General features: G+C 33.6%; 2 protein-coding genes and 1 long non-coding RNA gene across 3 annotated transcripts; all 3 read left to right on the forward strand.

Annotated features, from left to right (window-relative positions):
* Positions 1–1,397: 1,397 nt before the first annotated feature.
* Positions 1,398–6,115, forward strand: LOC107645681 (uncharacterized). The gene is made up of 6 exons (XR_001621556.3): positions 1,398–1,745; positions 3,146–3,197; positions 4,621–4,788; positions 4,899–4,943; positions 5,227–5,305; positions 5,813–6,115. It is a non-coding gene; the product is annotated as an uncharacterized LOC107645681 (long non-coding RNA).
* Positions 6,116–8,717: 2,602 nt separating this feature from the next.
* On the forward strand, positions 8,718–16,508 carry LOC107645679 (uncharacterized). The gene is made up of 12 exons (XM_088490376.1): positions 8,718–8,735; positions 9,074–9,498; positions 9,573–9,712; positions 10,648–10,784; positions 10,994–11,035; positions 12,258–12,522; positions 12,615–12,864; positions 13,036–13,086; positions 13,607–15,000; positions 15,374–15,468; positions 15,771–15,822; positions 15,925–16,508. The coding sequence occupies exons 1-6, from the start codon at positions 8,718–8,720 to the stop codon at positions 12,393–12,395; spliced, it is 900 nt and encodes a 299-aa protein (XP_088346502.1). The 3' UTR covers positions 12,396–12,522; positions 12,615–12,864; positions 13,036–13,086; positions 13,607–15,000; positions 15,374–15,468; positions 15,771–15,822; positions 15,925–16,508.
* On the forward strand, positions 12,599–16,155 carry LOC107645678 (lysM domain receptor-like kinase 3). Its single transcript, XM_088490377.1, has 10 exons — positions 12,599–12,625; positions 12,769–12,864; positions 13,036–13,086; positions 13,812–13,875; positions 14,051–14,203; positions 14,553–14,634; positions 15,177–15,261; positions 15,374–15,468; positions 15,771–15,822; positions 15,925–16,155. Exons 1-10 carry the CDS (start codon positions 12,599–12,601, stop codon positions 16,153–16,155), a joined length of 936 nt encoding a protein of 311 aa, XP_088346503.1.
* Positions 16,509–16,863: the final 355 nt, after the last annotated feature.

The following is a 16,863-nucleotide window of genomic DNA, read 5'->3' on the forward strand; positions in this document are numbered from 1 at the left end:
CACTTTATACATATGGTATACATAAACCAAGATAGCACATGAAATATCAGATTTGCTCCACAGTCTAAAAGAACAGCTTCTCAAAAAGGAGATAAAAGCATGTAAATAGTATTAAGCAGTTCAGATTATGAGTATATCCTCTGTCAAAACAAAAAAAATCCTAAAAATCACAGCATGTCACAAATTAAGCACAAAAAAAATAATAATGGAAAAAAAATCAGAGGTACAAGTTCTGAAATACAAACAAGAAACAAAGTGCTACTCAATACTTTCTTACAACTAAAGAATATAGGAACTGCAACCTAGCTTCTTCATGCACTTCATCATAATAAACACAAGTTTATAAAAAGGAACACCATCTTACACCATCTTGAAGGTAAAATATTAACATCATTCTCGTTTTATTAACATCTAAATTTTCACAAATTTTACAAGCAACTTAGGTCTCTTGCTACAATTCACACCCCATTTTCAAGATTTTTTCAAACCAGTATTCCTAGAACATTTGTATTATATCAAATACTACCAAATATTATCGAAACTTCAGACACCAGTTAAAATGTTGCATGATAAATTTCATGTTCCGGATATAAGGGTGGATGCTTCACGGACCAAGTGAAAGCCATGAAATGCATTCCTCATAAATGCTTACCGTCTTATGCCATTGTCAACTAAAGAGAAACAATTTTAAATAGTTCATCAATTTTTACTGGTCAGAAACATGTGTTCATGGATACTCAAAAATTATTGCAAAATCCATTGAAGAATTTCACTTTTGTTACAGTTGACTGGACAAGCATTGTCTATTTACATAGATCATTACATAGATAGAAATACTGAGTTAGGTACAAGTTATACTTGCACCGAGTCTCAAATTTATCATGAAATCCTACCAGAACAAGAGCATCCAAATTCACATAATTTTCATAGAAAAGACAATAAAATAAAATAAAACCTTATAAGAGTAGTTCGCAAGTGCAGATGTGCGAAAGAAGGACCGAGACCGGAGTTAGTAGTGAGGAAGAAGAACAAAGCTCCAATATATAAAAAGAGAAGGGGGGGAGGAGGAATGCTAAAAAGGATTGTCTCATATGGAGAAGGGTGAAGAATGAATGATAAACCCTAGCAGAGGTAACTGATTCATCTCTTATAAATTTTGATTGAACGAAAAAGAAAATGTGTAAAAAGTAGAAAACAGAAAGGCAAATTTTAATTATTGGTTTTTTCAAAAACAAAAAAACGGGGTCTAATTTATAAATATTTTTATGTTGGTTAACCTTACTCCCACGTAAAAGTGGGAGTAACAAATCCGTAGCTATTTATTTATTTAGTTATTTTACAACAAAAATAAAATAATATCTGATTGATTATTCATGTACATGATTATACTCATCCATAAACCCTAATTTTAATGTTCATTCATACAAAAAAAACACATCTAAAGAACAAAAAAAATTCAGAAGTATTGTTCTAGTGTTCTTCATCTTCCCTGGATTTTCTTACATCTCTCTCAAAGAACGTCTCTCTCCAAATTCTCTCTTCTCTCTCACACTAGCCCACTACAGTCTCTTTCAGTCTCACTCGAATCTCGTCTCAGTCACACTCGCCGGCGTCTCCACTTGTCGCGGCCTTCCCTGGGATCCTCGTCGCCGACGATAGAAGCAACTCGTCGGGTCGTCGTCGCTCGTCGTCTTCTGGTTTCGGGACCTCGCCGTCGCCGAGTCACCGTAGACCGTAGTCCGTTGGTGAGTCCCTGCATCGTCGCTTCCCCTGTTCTGTCTTTTCCAAATTTTCCTTCTCCTTGTATTTTGAGATGATGTTGAATTGCTAACCAATTAATTTACTTTGTTTCTGATCTAAATGTTGCTATAAATCATTGTCGGTAAAATCATTGTAATATTTTTCCCAAATTGACGTTATTGCTTCAGATCTTATGTGTGTGGACATGCACGTGGCTGGGTTGGGATTAAAGAAATCCCAGTCATTCGGATCTTTGGTTTGTGATTCAAACTCAATTGGGGTTCAGCCATTCACGTGTGTGTGATTTGTTCTGATTCCAAATGTGATTGTTTTTTTTTGTTCCTTTGTCGTGCCTGGTTTATGCAGATTACATGTTTGAGATTTTGATTTTATGGTTTTGAAGCTGAAAATTTTGCTATAGAATGTTCAATTTTCATTATATTCTATCACCTTCAATTTCGATAGTGAAGGTTTGAAGCCTTGATTCAAAGGTAAGAAGAGATAGTTTTCAAGTTTATTGGCTGAATTAAGAAATTTGGGTGCCCTGCAGTTAACTTGTTTCTTTTTTAGCATTTATCAGTTGTTAATTATTGTCTATGTTCTCATTTTAGCAATTCTATTGAAAAGTATTCCAAAGTGCATAATTTTTTGAACTACACTGTAAGTGCATCTGTTCAAGCAGGTCCTGTTTTTTTTTTTTAATACTTTGATATCTGATTTCTTGACTGTCATTGGAATATGACCCGGTCATTTTATAAACACAGGTTTTGCTTGTTGTCAGCTCAATAAATTCTTATATGAATCAGATAAGATATTAACTGATTGATGAAACTGTCCTGTATGAACCACAATGAAAGAAATAAAAATTTCCTTGGAGTTGAAATATATTTTGTTTTAAATTAAGGTTTCTTTTATAATGCATTCTTTCTTTTTTTTTTGCCAAAAATTTAATTTATTCAGTCAGAAATCAAGGTAACAAACTAATTCCGTTAAAGTCAAAACTTACTTATTTATTTGATGTAATTCCTAGGATACATGTCATTATTGTTTCATGCTCACTGAGAACTTGTATGGATATCTCCCTTTTTAAAGTTGGTGGAAAGCAGATGCACAGGCTGAATTTGCCTTTTTAATTGCAAAGATAATTTATAACAATGAAATTAAAGGATTGGTTGTCATGGTTAAATTTATAGTTTACCTCTTAGGTCCTAGATATCTTAGTATGCTATGTCTTATGTTGCTCAAATTCATCTGTTGCATGAACCATTCATATATATATCTTTCCATATATCTCATTATCTATTTTCTTAAAGGTGTGGTTTCTTTGATGATTCCATCAATATCATTGTTTATTTAGTTGTTAATCCAACACTTTGTTCATGTAAAATAAATTGAATGCTTCTAGGTTTGGGTAAAGTGGGGAGAGAGACGCCAGTTCATTGCCCAGAACAAGCTAGGTAACTTAATTGATAATTTTTTATAATAGATCAGTTGTTCATTCCTTCTTTGAATTGTCCAGTTATATTTAGGTCTTCCTAGTTTGTGATTAGTTCAACAATTGTCAGTGATTTGCCTTTTAGGTTGGATAGTACTTGATTTTGTTACAAAGTAGAAATTTGCTTCGATTCACACTTTCACTGTATCAACTGGTCTTTCACTCACTCACAGCTCATAACAAGCATGCCAGTAGCATTTGTCATAGTATACGTAAGATGTAGCTAATTTGAAATGCAGATTTTGATTATTTGGGAAGTCTTTTTTTTGAACAAATTTTACAAAAATATATTCCTGTTGCCTCCATCTAGCCATGTTTATTATGCATGGTGATGCTCATTTAAATTGTTTTGGAAGTATTTTTCTTAAAATTTTACAAAAATATAATTATTTCTATACTTTTATTTGCATATATAATAAAACTTCTAATATCTGGTTTTAGTGCTTTTTGAGAAAAGGGATAGTTTCCTCAGTGCTTTTTTCAAACTTGTTATTATACCAGTTGCAATTTGGATTAGTATGGCTTAGAGGATGTATCATTAGCTCATTACTTTAAACACAAACTATATTACCTTACTAACACAAGTTGAGGCTAAAATCATGTTTGGGCTTTGGGAGTTGGGACATAGCTCAGCTCAATTTTATTGAGCATATTTGAAATGAATTGAGACTTGGTTTGCATGCTTCAATTCATTAACTAGGCTACTTTTTCAATGCCAAGACAAACATGCACTATGATTCTAATTAGATCCAATGATAATTGCATAGTTAACGGAACTAGCTTTTCAAGGTTGAATTGGGGATTTTAATGAATAAGCTATAAACCTCAAAGTGTCCATATTGTTAAATATCCGATGTTCTGAATGCTGCATGACATCTACATCTTCAAAGAACTACCCTGAATTTAGTTTATAATTAATTTTCAGTTGAACCAGTGGGACGATCTTATTTTTCACTTCCTCCCGCCAGGCTCACCTTTCTTTCTGTTATATTTTTATGCTTACATATATTCTTTACAGGGATGACTTCCTGTCACAAGGTAGTTGGTGATATCAGTGCACTTAGGAGGTTGTATTATAATATGTACAAATTTTCTTATTTCACAAAAATAGTTTTGCACTTGGTTGACTCGGTTAAGTAACAATAGAAGAAGGAAGTATGTAATGCATGAATCGTAATAAAATAATGGCCTAATTAAGCAACAAGATCCATTAGTTTACCTTAGGTTTCTTGAAATTTATTACCATGTTAATATTCTGGGGTAAAAAGTAAGTGAAAGATTATTGTGCGATTTTATGTTCATCTGTCCTGTGTTAGTGGTTTTTTTCCTTGGCACTGTTCACTAATTTAGACAAGTGCCTTTCTCTAATATGCCCTCATTTTCAGGAATGTCACAATACACATATTTCATAACAATTTGATCACCGGTGAAAACTCATATAGCAAACTCTCTCTTGTTGATTTGAGGAGCTGTTTGATTTAGCCAATTCAGATTCAACTCCCACTTCTCAGTACCAATTTAGCATTACCGTTTTTTAGCTCTATAATGAACAGGTATTGTTCTCTTTTACTTACTATATACAACTATTCTGGTATCCAATGTTTGCTTCCTGGTAACTGTTGGCATTAGATTATCAAGGCCTTTTTTTTAAATGTTCCTGCAGGCTAGAGATCTTGTCTTGATTTTGCAATGACTCCTTCTCATTGAGGTAAATATTTGTCATGGAATTTCGTAGCAGACAACATGTTAGTTTATTAGTTATGTATTTTTAGTTTTTACTGACTTCCTGAAGTTCCTTTCTAGCAGTAGCATCGATAGTTGTAAAGACGGTTCTCATGATGTTTTGAGAATCTCTAGTAAAACATCTCAAGATGGTTAATAATAATATTATCGTTCTTTGGCAATAAAGGTCATTTGAATTGGGAGTTTGGCACAGCCCAATATTTTTCATTGTATGGTAATTTGTTTTTCTTGTTCAATGTTCATCTCAGGTGCAAGATTTACACCTTATTATTCCTGACTATTTCTTTTGAGTGGAGCAGTAATACACGCCCGCTTTCTTATCAGCAGGTTAATATTGTGTACATTAAAATTGCACTTTCATGGATATTCTGGTATTTTGGAAACTATGAGAGTAGACTATTAATTATTTCTTTATTATGCATATATATCAATTTTATAGATAAAGATAATGTTCCTAGCTTTATAGATAAATATGGGTAGAAAAATGATACAAAACTCTATTGTAATTAGAACATACAAAGTAAGTATATGCCGTGAGTATATGCCAATCAAGCAGTTTCCAGAACTCTTTCAAAATGCAGCTGAGTATATGCTGAGCAGGAAAAGAGGGGAATTTGTGTGATATTCAGTACAGTTTGAATAATATGTATCAGCTTTGCGTAGGGTCTTACATTTTGTAAAGGTCTAAAGGGAAATTAGGGTGTATTAATGCGACCATTCAAATGGTTATTGTAATTGATGTTAGTTCAGAACAATTGGAATTTTTAATTTATGCATGTTAAAATTGCTGATTATATCTCCCTTTCTCTAATAATTCTTCATGCATCTGTACAGGATCTGCCACAGACCTTTCCTGGCCATCCATGGTTGGACACTCTCGAGGGACATGCTGCTCTTAGACGTGTTCTTGTTGTTTATTCTTTATGCGATTTTAATGTTGGATGTTGTCAGGTGGATTTGATCTGCTCTTCCTTCTTATTCTGAATTATTTTCCCCTCTCTTAAGTTCTTGTTGGATGATCTAGCCTCCTTGTTTTCAGGATGCTTGTATTGTAGATCAGAATTGTATAATTTAATACCTTAATAACTTAACTGTTACTGTTATAATGTGAATAAATGTCAATTTAGGACATTGTGCTATTTCATTGCCCTAGATTTACATTATTAAAGAGGCATTTGCACCTGTTCAGTTTAACTTTTGTTAGCTCGACATTTTATTTTAATAGTGTAATAGAGAGGAATTGGGTGTATAATAAAGCGGTGGTTTGTAATTTTGAAGTGTAAAGGTTTTGGAAAATCTTTACTCACTCTTGATCTCAACATCTGAAGGCAACAAGCAAAAATACGGATGCATTTAGGAAATATAAATTCCCTTATTAATTATTATACATATATCAGCAGATCACTTTAGAGGATTCATTTGTGAATTATTTATCAACAAAAGTTATGAGATGTAGATTTATTTTTTTAGGGTGAGATGTCGCCAGTTTCAGGGATAATGGCAATGAAGAACGATCGATATTTATTTAATAGCTAATAACTACCTGAGTATTTAATTTCTGTGACATTTATGTAAGCAATCCATTTAATTTTTGTAAATAATTTTAGATAAAATATAATCTTTAAAAAGGAGCAGGTTACTTCCATAGGTGAATTATACTACAAGATCAATGATTATATCTTACAAAACTTGATCTTCAATTATAATGGCAAAAAAGCTGTCAATTGGAGAATAAAACGATGCCTCCCTCCCATCTTGTTATTGGGAAAAATTGCATGAAAGAATGTAGCCAAGTACTAAAAAGGTCTAAACGAGAAAGTTTACAGGATGACATTTCCCTTCGTTCTATAAACAAAAATGAATTTATCTTCTTTACTCATTCTATAGAGTATGTTTTACTTCAATCTTTTAAAGGGCTGCGTCTTGGAATAAGGACAGGTTCAGTGATGTATCATCTATTACATGCCCACACTGACCTGTGCTTCATGAAATACAAAGAGAAGACTGCAGATGCAGATCATTCATCTCTACAAGTTCTTTAGTAATTCATCTTGAGAAGCTATCAACCTTCTTCAGCATCTGTAGAGCAGCCCTGCCACCCTCGACACAAGTAACTGTTGCCCTATATTTCTGTAAAACACCTTCTGCAACTTTTCTGTTCACTGCATTAGCATCAACCACCAAAATTCTTTTTTGTAATGATAGATTCCCAAGTTTGGATACTTTCTTTCTAGTTGTTTGCCTTTTTTCAATTCCAAGGGATTCTCTATAGGAGCAAACCAAAACACTCAGCCAAAAAAGCTTCATTGATATATCATCAATGACACCTAAACTAGAAGAGACTGTATAATCAAACTATAGAGTAAAGTAACTTTGGTTATTACGTTTGAACAATCATACAATCGAGTAAAGTAATAGAAAAAAAAAGATTTATCAACCGTAAATACTCATTCAGCCTTAATTATTTACAAAAGAACTTCTACTTTCAAAGTCCACTTGCATGGGGAATTTAATACTAAGAAAAAGCTAGCAAATATGGCATGGCTTATGGTTATTAATTCAAACTGTTACATAGAGATATTTAGGGAATAGCCAATTATAAAAAATTGTATTGAGTGGTTAAAGAAATGCAACGAATAAGGATGAAACAAGAGTTTGGCTACAGCCATAGACAACAATATCTAGGATACATGAAACCTGTTGGCTCTGCTTCTTCTAGAAATTCTTTTAACATCTTTGGATGGTACTCTAGAATCTCACAATATATAAGTTCTCGTACATCTTCCTTTCTTATCCTGCGTCTCTCAAACTCAAATTCCATCTTTGTAACCGGCTGGCAGAAGGTTTTCTCTCAACCTTGGCCAAGCCTTTAAAATATGGAGCCGCTAACGCCTAACAATATCATACACAAGATACCAAGTTAATAAAAGATTACCAAAGAAACTGAACCAAAGACGGATGAAAATTCAGAATTCAACCTCTTCAGCAGAAGGCCGATCTTTAGGCTCAAAGGCCAACATTCTATCTAACAAACAAAGAGCAAGGGGGTCTGCATTAGGAAACTTCTGGGAGAAAGGAACTGGCTTCTTCTTGGACATGCTGCTCAAGTATCTCCGAGCTTTCTCATTCCTTACCTATTAATATGCAACCAAAGTTGCATTGAGTAAAAACTAAAACACACAAGACTGCAAAGAGGAAGGGAAACTGAAGAACAGACCCTAGCACACTATAAGATTTCTGCTTGTTTATAGAAATTTTTTGCGGAGGAAAACCTCTATAACATATTTTATTTATGGCAGAATATAAAACCTCCATTAATTAAAACTAGTTTAAATTTCTAAGCCCAATTTTCTAAACCAATAGCCAGTGCCTAACCTACTCTGATTAAACCCAAACAAATTTAACTCCAATAAAAAACTTGACCAAAAAATTAGAAGAGGAAGAAAAGTGAGAATACTACAAGAAAAATATTCATTCAGCCACATTTTTTAGGCTACATTTAAAAAGCGTAGCCTATTCCTAGAATAGGATATGCTTTTCTCCGTGTTTTCTTTTTGTAGGAGAATAGAAAATACATTTGTGGCATTATTTGAAAAGTGTAGCCTTAGGTATTATAAATATCACTTATAAAGCGTAACCTTATTTTAGGAGCTATAGATTTACTTTTTACACCAAAAAATACACTTTCAAAGAGTAACCTACTCGTCAGAATTTAGGTGCCCTTAAAAAGTGTTATCTAATGTATCTAAGGTCAAATGTCCAACACTTAATTTTTTTTTTCCAATTTTCAACAAATGATACTCATACATTCACCTAGCCAAATAAAATGAAAACATAGAAGTGTAAAACTCCACCTTAGCTTTTCCCTTCTTCGCGCCACCCCCAACCCAGAGAAGACTCTGCGCCACCCCCACTCATCACCCCCAAATCAGAGAAGACTTTGCGCCATCACCACTCACTGTAACATCCTAATTTCTAACCCTAAATCCCAAAATCCCCAAATTAACTCAGAAAATCCTAATTTCCCCAATTCCTAACCCTAACAGCCGCAACCTCACCCTCCTTCAACGTAACAAACAAAAGCAGCCACTGTAGAGAGAAGAGGGCCCGGGAGAAGAAGAGAAGAGAGGAAAGGCCTGCCCAGCCGTCACCACCGCAGCGCCGCTGCAGCTATTGCCACCTTCAGAGCTGCGGAAAGTCGTCCTCCCTGCCGTCGAATGCCGCCGTCGTGTCGCACGAGAGAGAGAGAGAGAGACAGATTCGAGAGGAGCTACCCACGATCGCTGCCGTCGAAGCCAGGCTCGTCGCCATCACCACCCACGAAGCTGCGAGGAGCCGCTGTCGTGCTCGTGTCGCTGTGCGCCGTCGAGCTTCCCTCACCCTGAGCCGTCGATCTGTCGCCACCGCTACAAGGGCTTGTCGCTGGAGCCACGACTGTCACTGAGCTTCCGTCGCCGCTGCCGTTCAAGCAGCTGCTGCCGTCGATTTGGAGTTGCTGCGATTGGAGCCACTAGTGGGGGGTGAGTTGCTACTGCCTTGTTGCCGTCCTAATCATATTCAACGTCCACTGCCCTGAGCTGTTTCTCCCCTTCAGTTCGTTGAGTTCTGATTCCTTGTGCTACTGTAACTGTCATTACTGCTGTGGGAACCAACGTTTCTGTTTGGCTGCTGCTGAAGGTCTTCCACCATCACTGGAGCTGCCCAGAATCATCGTGGAAGCTGCCAAGATATATGGTTGATTTCTAATTATGCCAAGACATCATCACTAATTAAGTTTTATGTTGATTTTTTTTTATTTTATGTCCTGACTGCATTATAACTTGTGAATCCCATTTCCTTTTTGATATTCAATGTTTTGACAAACTGCCATGGTTTATAATCTATTGATACTTGCCATTTTCATGCTTAATCAGTCTGATTTAGAGATATTTTGGAGCTGACTAAGGCTTTTAACATGAAAGAGACTGAGGCAAAGGCATATATATATTTAAAATCCAGATTACTTTCCTTTAATGCATCAGCTTGCTCTTTTTATTTTGTTATGCTTCTGTTTTGTGTTGCCTCCTTAATAGTAAAAAACATTAAGGAGGCTCTATCTTGTGTTTTAGTTAATAGTTTAAGGATTAAGACATGATATTGACTAATGAATATGAATGAATAGTATTATCCTATTGTGCATTTCACCAAAACTCCTTATTTAGCAGCTAATATTATATATAGTTCTACGTTCCTAGTAATCTTGGTGGAAAGTAATTAGCTGAAGTTGCTGGTTTTTTGTTGAAAAGTGATAGTTAATTACTACACTCACCTAACTATATCAGCTTATAACTCTCGAGAGGTAAAATATCTACATAAAGATAGTGATGCTTTATTTGAATGTATTGATTTTTGTTTATCTATATAAAGACTTGTTTGAGAAGTGCATGGAGATTGCTCAGAAGTCTCTTGATGATGTACATGATGTTGTCCTTGATAGTTATTCAGATGATTGTTACTAAGAAAGTTATAGATTGTCCTTGATAGTTATTCAGATGTTGTCCTTGATTGTTTTATGGATTTTGTGCTGGAGTTGTAGATTTTCTGTTCTTGGTATTAGATTTCTTTGTTTTCTCTTTTCAAATAGGATATTGTGAAAAGCTTATTTTTGGTTTTATAATGTAACTGTTTAGGATGCTGGTTTCAATCGTGTAATCATTCCAGTGAAGTTTCTTCTCCAGTTGCTGGGCACTTTCCAGGTTATATGGACTATCAAGTAGGAATGAGACCACAGATCCCTGTCGAGAGAAAATGGGCCCTCGGGATTCAGGTGCAGTGTTTTACTTGGCTAAATATATGGTTATTAGACTTGCAATGCTGTTATGCTTAAATATATAGTTATTAGACTTGACTTTCTTTTACTGCTGGCTACTCTGGATATCTAGTCTATCTTTAAAGTTTTGCAGGTATTTAATTTCCTGATTATTTTGGTTTCTTCTCTAAATAAACTCTGTATATTTCTTTTCTATATTTTTTTAGACTCAGTTTATGCTTGACCAACTTGCTGATCTTCAGAACCGGGTATGTGCTATTGGTTTCTCTTTTTTCTTAATATTAGACAAGTTGTGTTACTTGCAATAGTAATACTCCTTTTTATACACTTCCAACTTTTCAATATAAAAAAAACTATAATTGAAAAAATAAAAAATAATTGTATACTATTTTCTAAATAAAAAAGTCAATAGGTTAAGATATAACAAAAAATAGTGTAAGTATTACTTCTCAATGTTAGAGTTGCTTATATCTATCAAACAAGTTGGTATGGTCCATTTAGGCCTACTTGACTAATTATATATCAAGTATGTGCGTCTCTAAAATGAAAGCTTAGTCCATTTAAAAGAAATTCACTGAGCTAGATAAACTAGTCCATTTATTTTTATTTTTTATTTTTTATTTAAATAGGCAGTTTTTTATTAAAAAATTAAAAAAATGGGCTAAAATAACTTGAGATTGTTCTAAAATCTGGGTAAGGGAATTTAGCAGCCTTGATTTCAAAGTTAACAACAAAGTTATTTTATTGAGATTAAGTAGAGGTAGAATCTTGCAGGTGAGTTCTTTTATTTCAGATATCAGAGTTGTGTATTGTGGTGTACTAAGAAATTGTCTTGCTTCTTTGAAGAACAAGTGATATGCTTGTGTCTTATTTTATTTTCTGGATATAGTTAATCAAAGTGTGTGTTATCTGTTTCTTGGATATAGTTAATCATGTGTTATCTGTTTCCATTTATTTTTCATAGAGAGAATAGATGCAAACGGGGTAGAAATTGGTAACTCATGCAATGTTTTTCAACTTCATATGTTTAGTTTGAGTGAAGATTTGAATGGAACTAAAGTATTTATAACAGATTTGTGTTGAATGGTAGTATACTTAACAGATTTTTATAATCAAGTGTGTGCTAGAACTAGTTGCATGAAATGTTAGTCAGTGTCTATTTGGATTAGAAAGAATTCAAGAATGGAATACATGTATTCAGATTAGATTTGAGTTAGAGTTCATTGGCACTACCACATACTGGTTGTGACTTGTGGCAAAACATGTTCTTTGGATTAAATCATGACTTAAAATCTGTTTATATGGATTGTGGAGTATCACTGCTTCTAGTAAGGGTCTAATGTTGTTTGCTGTAGGCTTATAAAGCATTGAATGAGTGGGTTATCAGGTGATTTATTGCATTGTTGTTTCCTTCAATTAGTATTGAAATCAAGAGTTAATTGGAAACTTTGGTCTATGAATAATTTGTAGGTAGAGGAGCGTGGTGTTCCAGTGGAAGAATTGTTAGAAGCTAATGAAGTTTTCTGCACCGGAACTGCTGTGGTTATCAACCCTGTTTTCTCTGTAACCTATTGGGATTGTGATACTGATTTCTGGTGGCATGTATGAATGAATTTTCGAATAATGATTTATTTTTCTGTGTGACATGTTTGTATTAATTCATCAACACTAATTCATCACTAAGTTATGGAGTTCTAATTAATACGAGCTCTTTGTTATTCACTGCTCTAATCAGGTTACTACTCTATCTTAAGGACCATCAATTGCTTGTTGGTTGTTACTTCTTTTACAATCTTTACCTTATTGTATTTATGAATCATCAAACAGCTGGAGCAGAGGTGCAAGCATTGGGTGTCATAGTGATGATAACAGACCCTACCTCAAACAGCGGCACTTTGCAGTCAGGATTCCACTTTCCATTACTCCTCTCTTTTATTGAATTTTATTTAATACTGTTGTTGACAATTTTGGTTCATCAAAGGTGGTGTGCTATTTAAATAATTATGGCAAGGATTTCGATGGTGGACTCTTTCGTTTCCAGGATGGCCAGCCAATGTCAATTATGCCAATGGCTGGAGTGAGTTTATACTCTTTCACTACTACCACTTGTGTTTTTCTTTTCTGGTCAAATGGTTTCTACTGCTAAATAAGGAGAGTGATTTCTCAAAATTTCATTATTGAAATGATTCAATGTAAGAGGAAATGTTTCGCTTTTTAATTTATTTTATCCTTTTTTATCTTTTAACAGGATGTTCTGATGTATACTGCTGACCAGCGAAACATTCATTCTGTTGATGAGGTATATTCAATTGTGCTCCTTTCTTGCATGCCCTTACTTACTTGGCCTTGTACATAATCAGCTGTTTTATTTCAATTTAAATCTCCTTCTCCCGGACTCCGTGTCCTTAGAAGAAAAGGGATAGAAGAGAAAACAGGAAATCATAATTGTCATCTTTGATAGTTACCTGATGGGAAACCATATTAATTCTTGAAAAGAGTACTTACTTTAGGGTACCATTCTAAAGATTCCAGAATGCTGAAATGAAATAGTCAAGGATGTATCTGGTGCTTTCACTGATTTATGTCAAAATATTATTTTGGTGAATTGGTCATATGAACTCATTTGATCTTCCTTACAATTTCTGTAACTGAATTATTAGTTCCCGAGGAAGGTGTGAATGTGATTGAGGGTAGCAACTAGCAACTAGCAAGTAGCAACAATAAGAGAAGAATACTAGGTTTACTTTTGTGGCTTCATGTTTGGTTTCTATCCTTTTTAACTCTCATTTTTCTTTTTTTTTTTTTTTCTTGCAAAACAGGTCTAGCTCTCTGAACTTCAAAGAAAGTTGGCTATATTGATGACTATAACACAAGAAATCATTGCCACTGAGCTTAAATTATTAATTTTTATTTTTATTTTTATATATAAACAGGTCTAGCTAAAGGTGTTGCTGTTGGAATATCTATAGCTGGAACAAGTGGGGTTCTGCCATTATTAATTTGTGCTTGTGTTAATATTTCCAGAAGAAGGAAAAAGAAAAAATTAAATTGCCAACAGAAGATTTTATATCAAGTTCAACCCAAGATGGTAACTGTATTTTATTGAAATTCTAGGCTTCTTAATCTACTATTTGTTTCTTTCTATTTGATTAAGTTATATTAACTATGACACAATGTTAAAATGTTCAATGAATTAATTATGTTGTGATCATGAATTCATAATAATAACACTTTTTGTTTCTTTTTTCCTTATCCTTGTAAAGCATCTAGCAGTGGTGAATATGAAACTTTAGGATCCACAGCTGCTAGTGCTTCTGGCCTTCCAGCAATTATGGCGGCAAAATCGATGGAATTCTCTTATCAAGAACTAGCCGAGGCTACAAATAACTTCAACTCTGATAACAAAATTGGTCAGGGTAGATTTGGAGCAGTCTATTTTGCAGAATTGAGAGGCCAAGTAAAAGCAAGCCAATTATATCTTTAATAATGTTATATAATCTTCCAGAATTAAAAGGAAAAATAAATTATCTTTGACCATTTAGTTCTTTATCTGCATAATTTTATTGATAGTTAAAGATAGTAAAAATGGTAGTTAGGCATTTGGCAAACGAATAAAATTGATGAGACGTGGCAAGGGACCACATACATATACATTATAATAATAATAATAATAATAATAATAATAATAATAATAATAATGCTACAAGATTAGTGGTCCTATCTATATATGATTTTGCAAACCTTTGATGAAAATTTCAATGCTAGTTGGTGAAGATCAACACAAAAAGTCCACAAAACAACAAAGAGGTGGTGGAGCCATGAAGGTATTAATATGTCAGCATGAAAGGTAGCTCTAAATTATAAAATGTTCTTCTATTGTTGTGTTCTGTTCTAACCAAAATTCACATATCAGAAACCCGTGAGCATCACAGTGTAACTCTCACAAGTTTTCATAACGGTGAGTTCCATATAGGAATAATAACAAGCAAAGATTTTTGTATATAAATCCAAGGCTATAATCTGCAGCTTTTGGAGTGTTCAGCAAAGTTGAAATTAAAGATATCATATATCTCTTGATGAGTAAGCTTCTATAATATGATTTTTTTAAGAATTTTATGTACCAAACTTAATCATCAGCTTTTAATTCTGGATGGTTTCATTTTGCAGGATATTAGGAAGAGTTAATTATCTTATGGAGATTTCATCTGAATTGGTAATAACATATTCATATCTATAGTTTAGCACATGTATGTGATCAAAATCAATGATGAAATTTTTTGCATTATTGTATATTATGTATATGCATGGTATAATGGAGGATCCTAATAGCTTTCTCTGGCACTTAAGCTCTATTGATACTTGTGCCTAACTACCATTTTAACCATTTAGTTCTTTATCTCACACTGTTCCTGTTTATATCCACCGTGATGTGAAACCTGCTAACATATTAATATATAAATACTTCCGTGAAAAGGTTAGTTTATTGTAATATTCTTGGCAATAATCATTATTTTCCAATTTTTGTTTTCTTTTTTCTGATGAGACTAATATTAAAACTGTCTAATAAGGTTTTGGAAATTCACCAGGTTGCAAATTTTGGGCTAACTAAACTTAGGGAAGTTGGAAGCTTTTTATCACTTCATACTCGTCTTGTGGGAACATTTGGATACATGCCTCCAGTGTAAGAACTTAGTTGTTAATTGTCTTAGAACATAACAGTAAATATTAGAAAATATAAAATAAGTCAATGAAAGTTGTGGTTGATACAATTTATAGATTCTGAATGTCTAAGAACTTGGTTTGACATGACTGAATTTATAGATTCTTGGGTTGGGCATAATGTCAGATGTGAGTGTTATCTCTACTTTAGTGACATCTTTTTTCCATTCTTGATTCAAAATGATATCTTCCTTTGATTTTGGTCATCTCTGCTTTGTATATTAATGATATTTTGCACCCAATTTAATGTTATCTCTACTTTAGTGGATCAAAATGCTTCAACCAGCTAAAGGTTGTTACGGGCGCAGCACCAACAGTAAGTTTTACTCTCATCATTATGATCTTGTGTTATCAGAATGTGAACTTCATATTATGTTTCTATGTAGATTGAATTTTAACAAATTGCTAAATTATGCAGATACTTCTGGCAATCAAATCAGAAGAAAACAAGCTACAAGAAGTCATGGTTGGATTAGCAGCAAATGTTTTCACATTCATGTCCTCTCAGGAATCAAGCTATGTATTTCAAGAAGCCGGAATCATTGAAGTTGAACTGGCAAGTATACTAGTAGATATTCTCAAGAAGCACAAGTATCCGGCAACAAAGGTGCTGAGGATAGGGAGGTTTGCCATAGAGTTTGCGATTTAGATGATGAAAGACAAAGCAGAAAACATAGATACCTTCAAGCATATGGGAATGGAGAAGGTGCTGGAAGGTGTATTAGAAATCACATCAGAGCTTGAAAGCTTCAATGTTTTCTCTGGTACTGTTGGATTGAACAGGCACAATCTAACAATTCACTCACTGGTTGAGACAGCCTTCAAGTTGCTGGAAAATAGGTGAAGTAATACATCACTTTTGAACCATATTGTAAAATCAGTAATCCATGTTAACCTTGAGCAAAAATTGTAAATTTGTGACACTGTACACTGTTGTTTGTTTTGTGTAAATGTGTATTATCCCACATTAATTTTGATTTTGGTTTTTGGTTTTGATGGTTATTTATTTATTTTTCCCTCTAGATTTTGATTCTTCGGTCGAAGAATCAATGCTTTATTGATTTATATCAATAAGGACCAATTATTAATGAAAATTCAGGAGGAACACTTTTCAGCGCTATACTCCATGGCATTTATATTTATTAAATTTTGATATTAAAAAATAAATTTTTAATTTGAGAGTATGTAAATGAGATGAGATTAAGAATGATTTTAAATAAAAAAGAAATAAATAATTATAGGATTTGTGGAGGTTTGAAAATCTCACAAAATAATTAATTTTTGTTAAATTAAAAAATTAATTTGTGGGGGTTTTAAACTGCTACAAAAGTGATTTAAAATTCCCACAAAAGTTTAA

Source organism: Arachis ipaensis, chromosome B6 (genome assembly GCF_059453495.1).
Source record: "Arachis ipaensis isolate K30076 ecotype BB chromosome B6, ASM5945349v1, whole genome shotgun sequence".
NCBI lineage: Eukaryota > Viridiplantae > Streptophyta > Magnoliopsida > Fabales > Fabaceae > Arachis > Arachis ipaensis.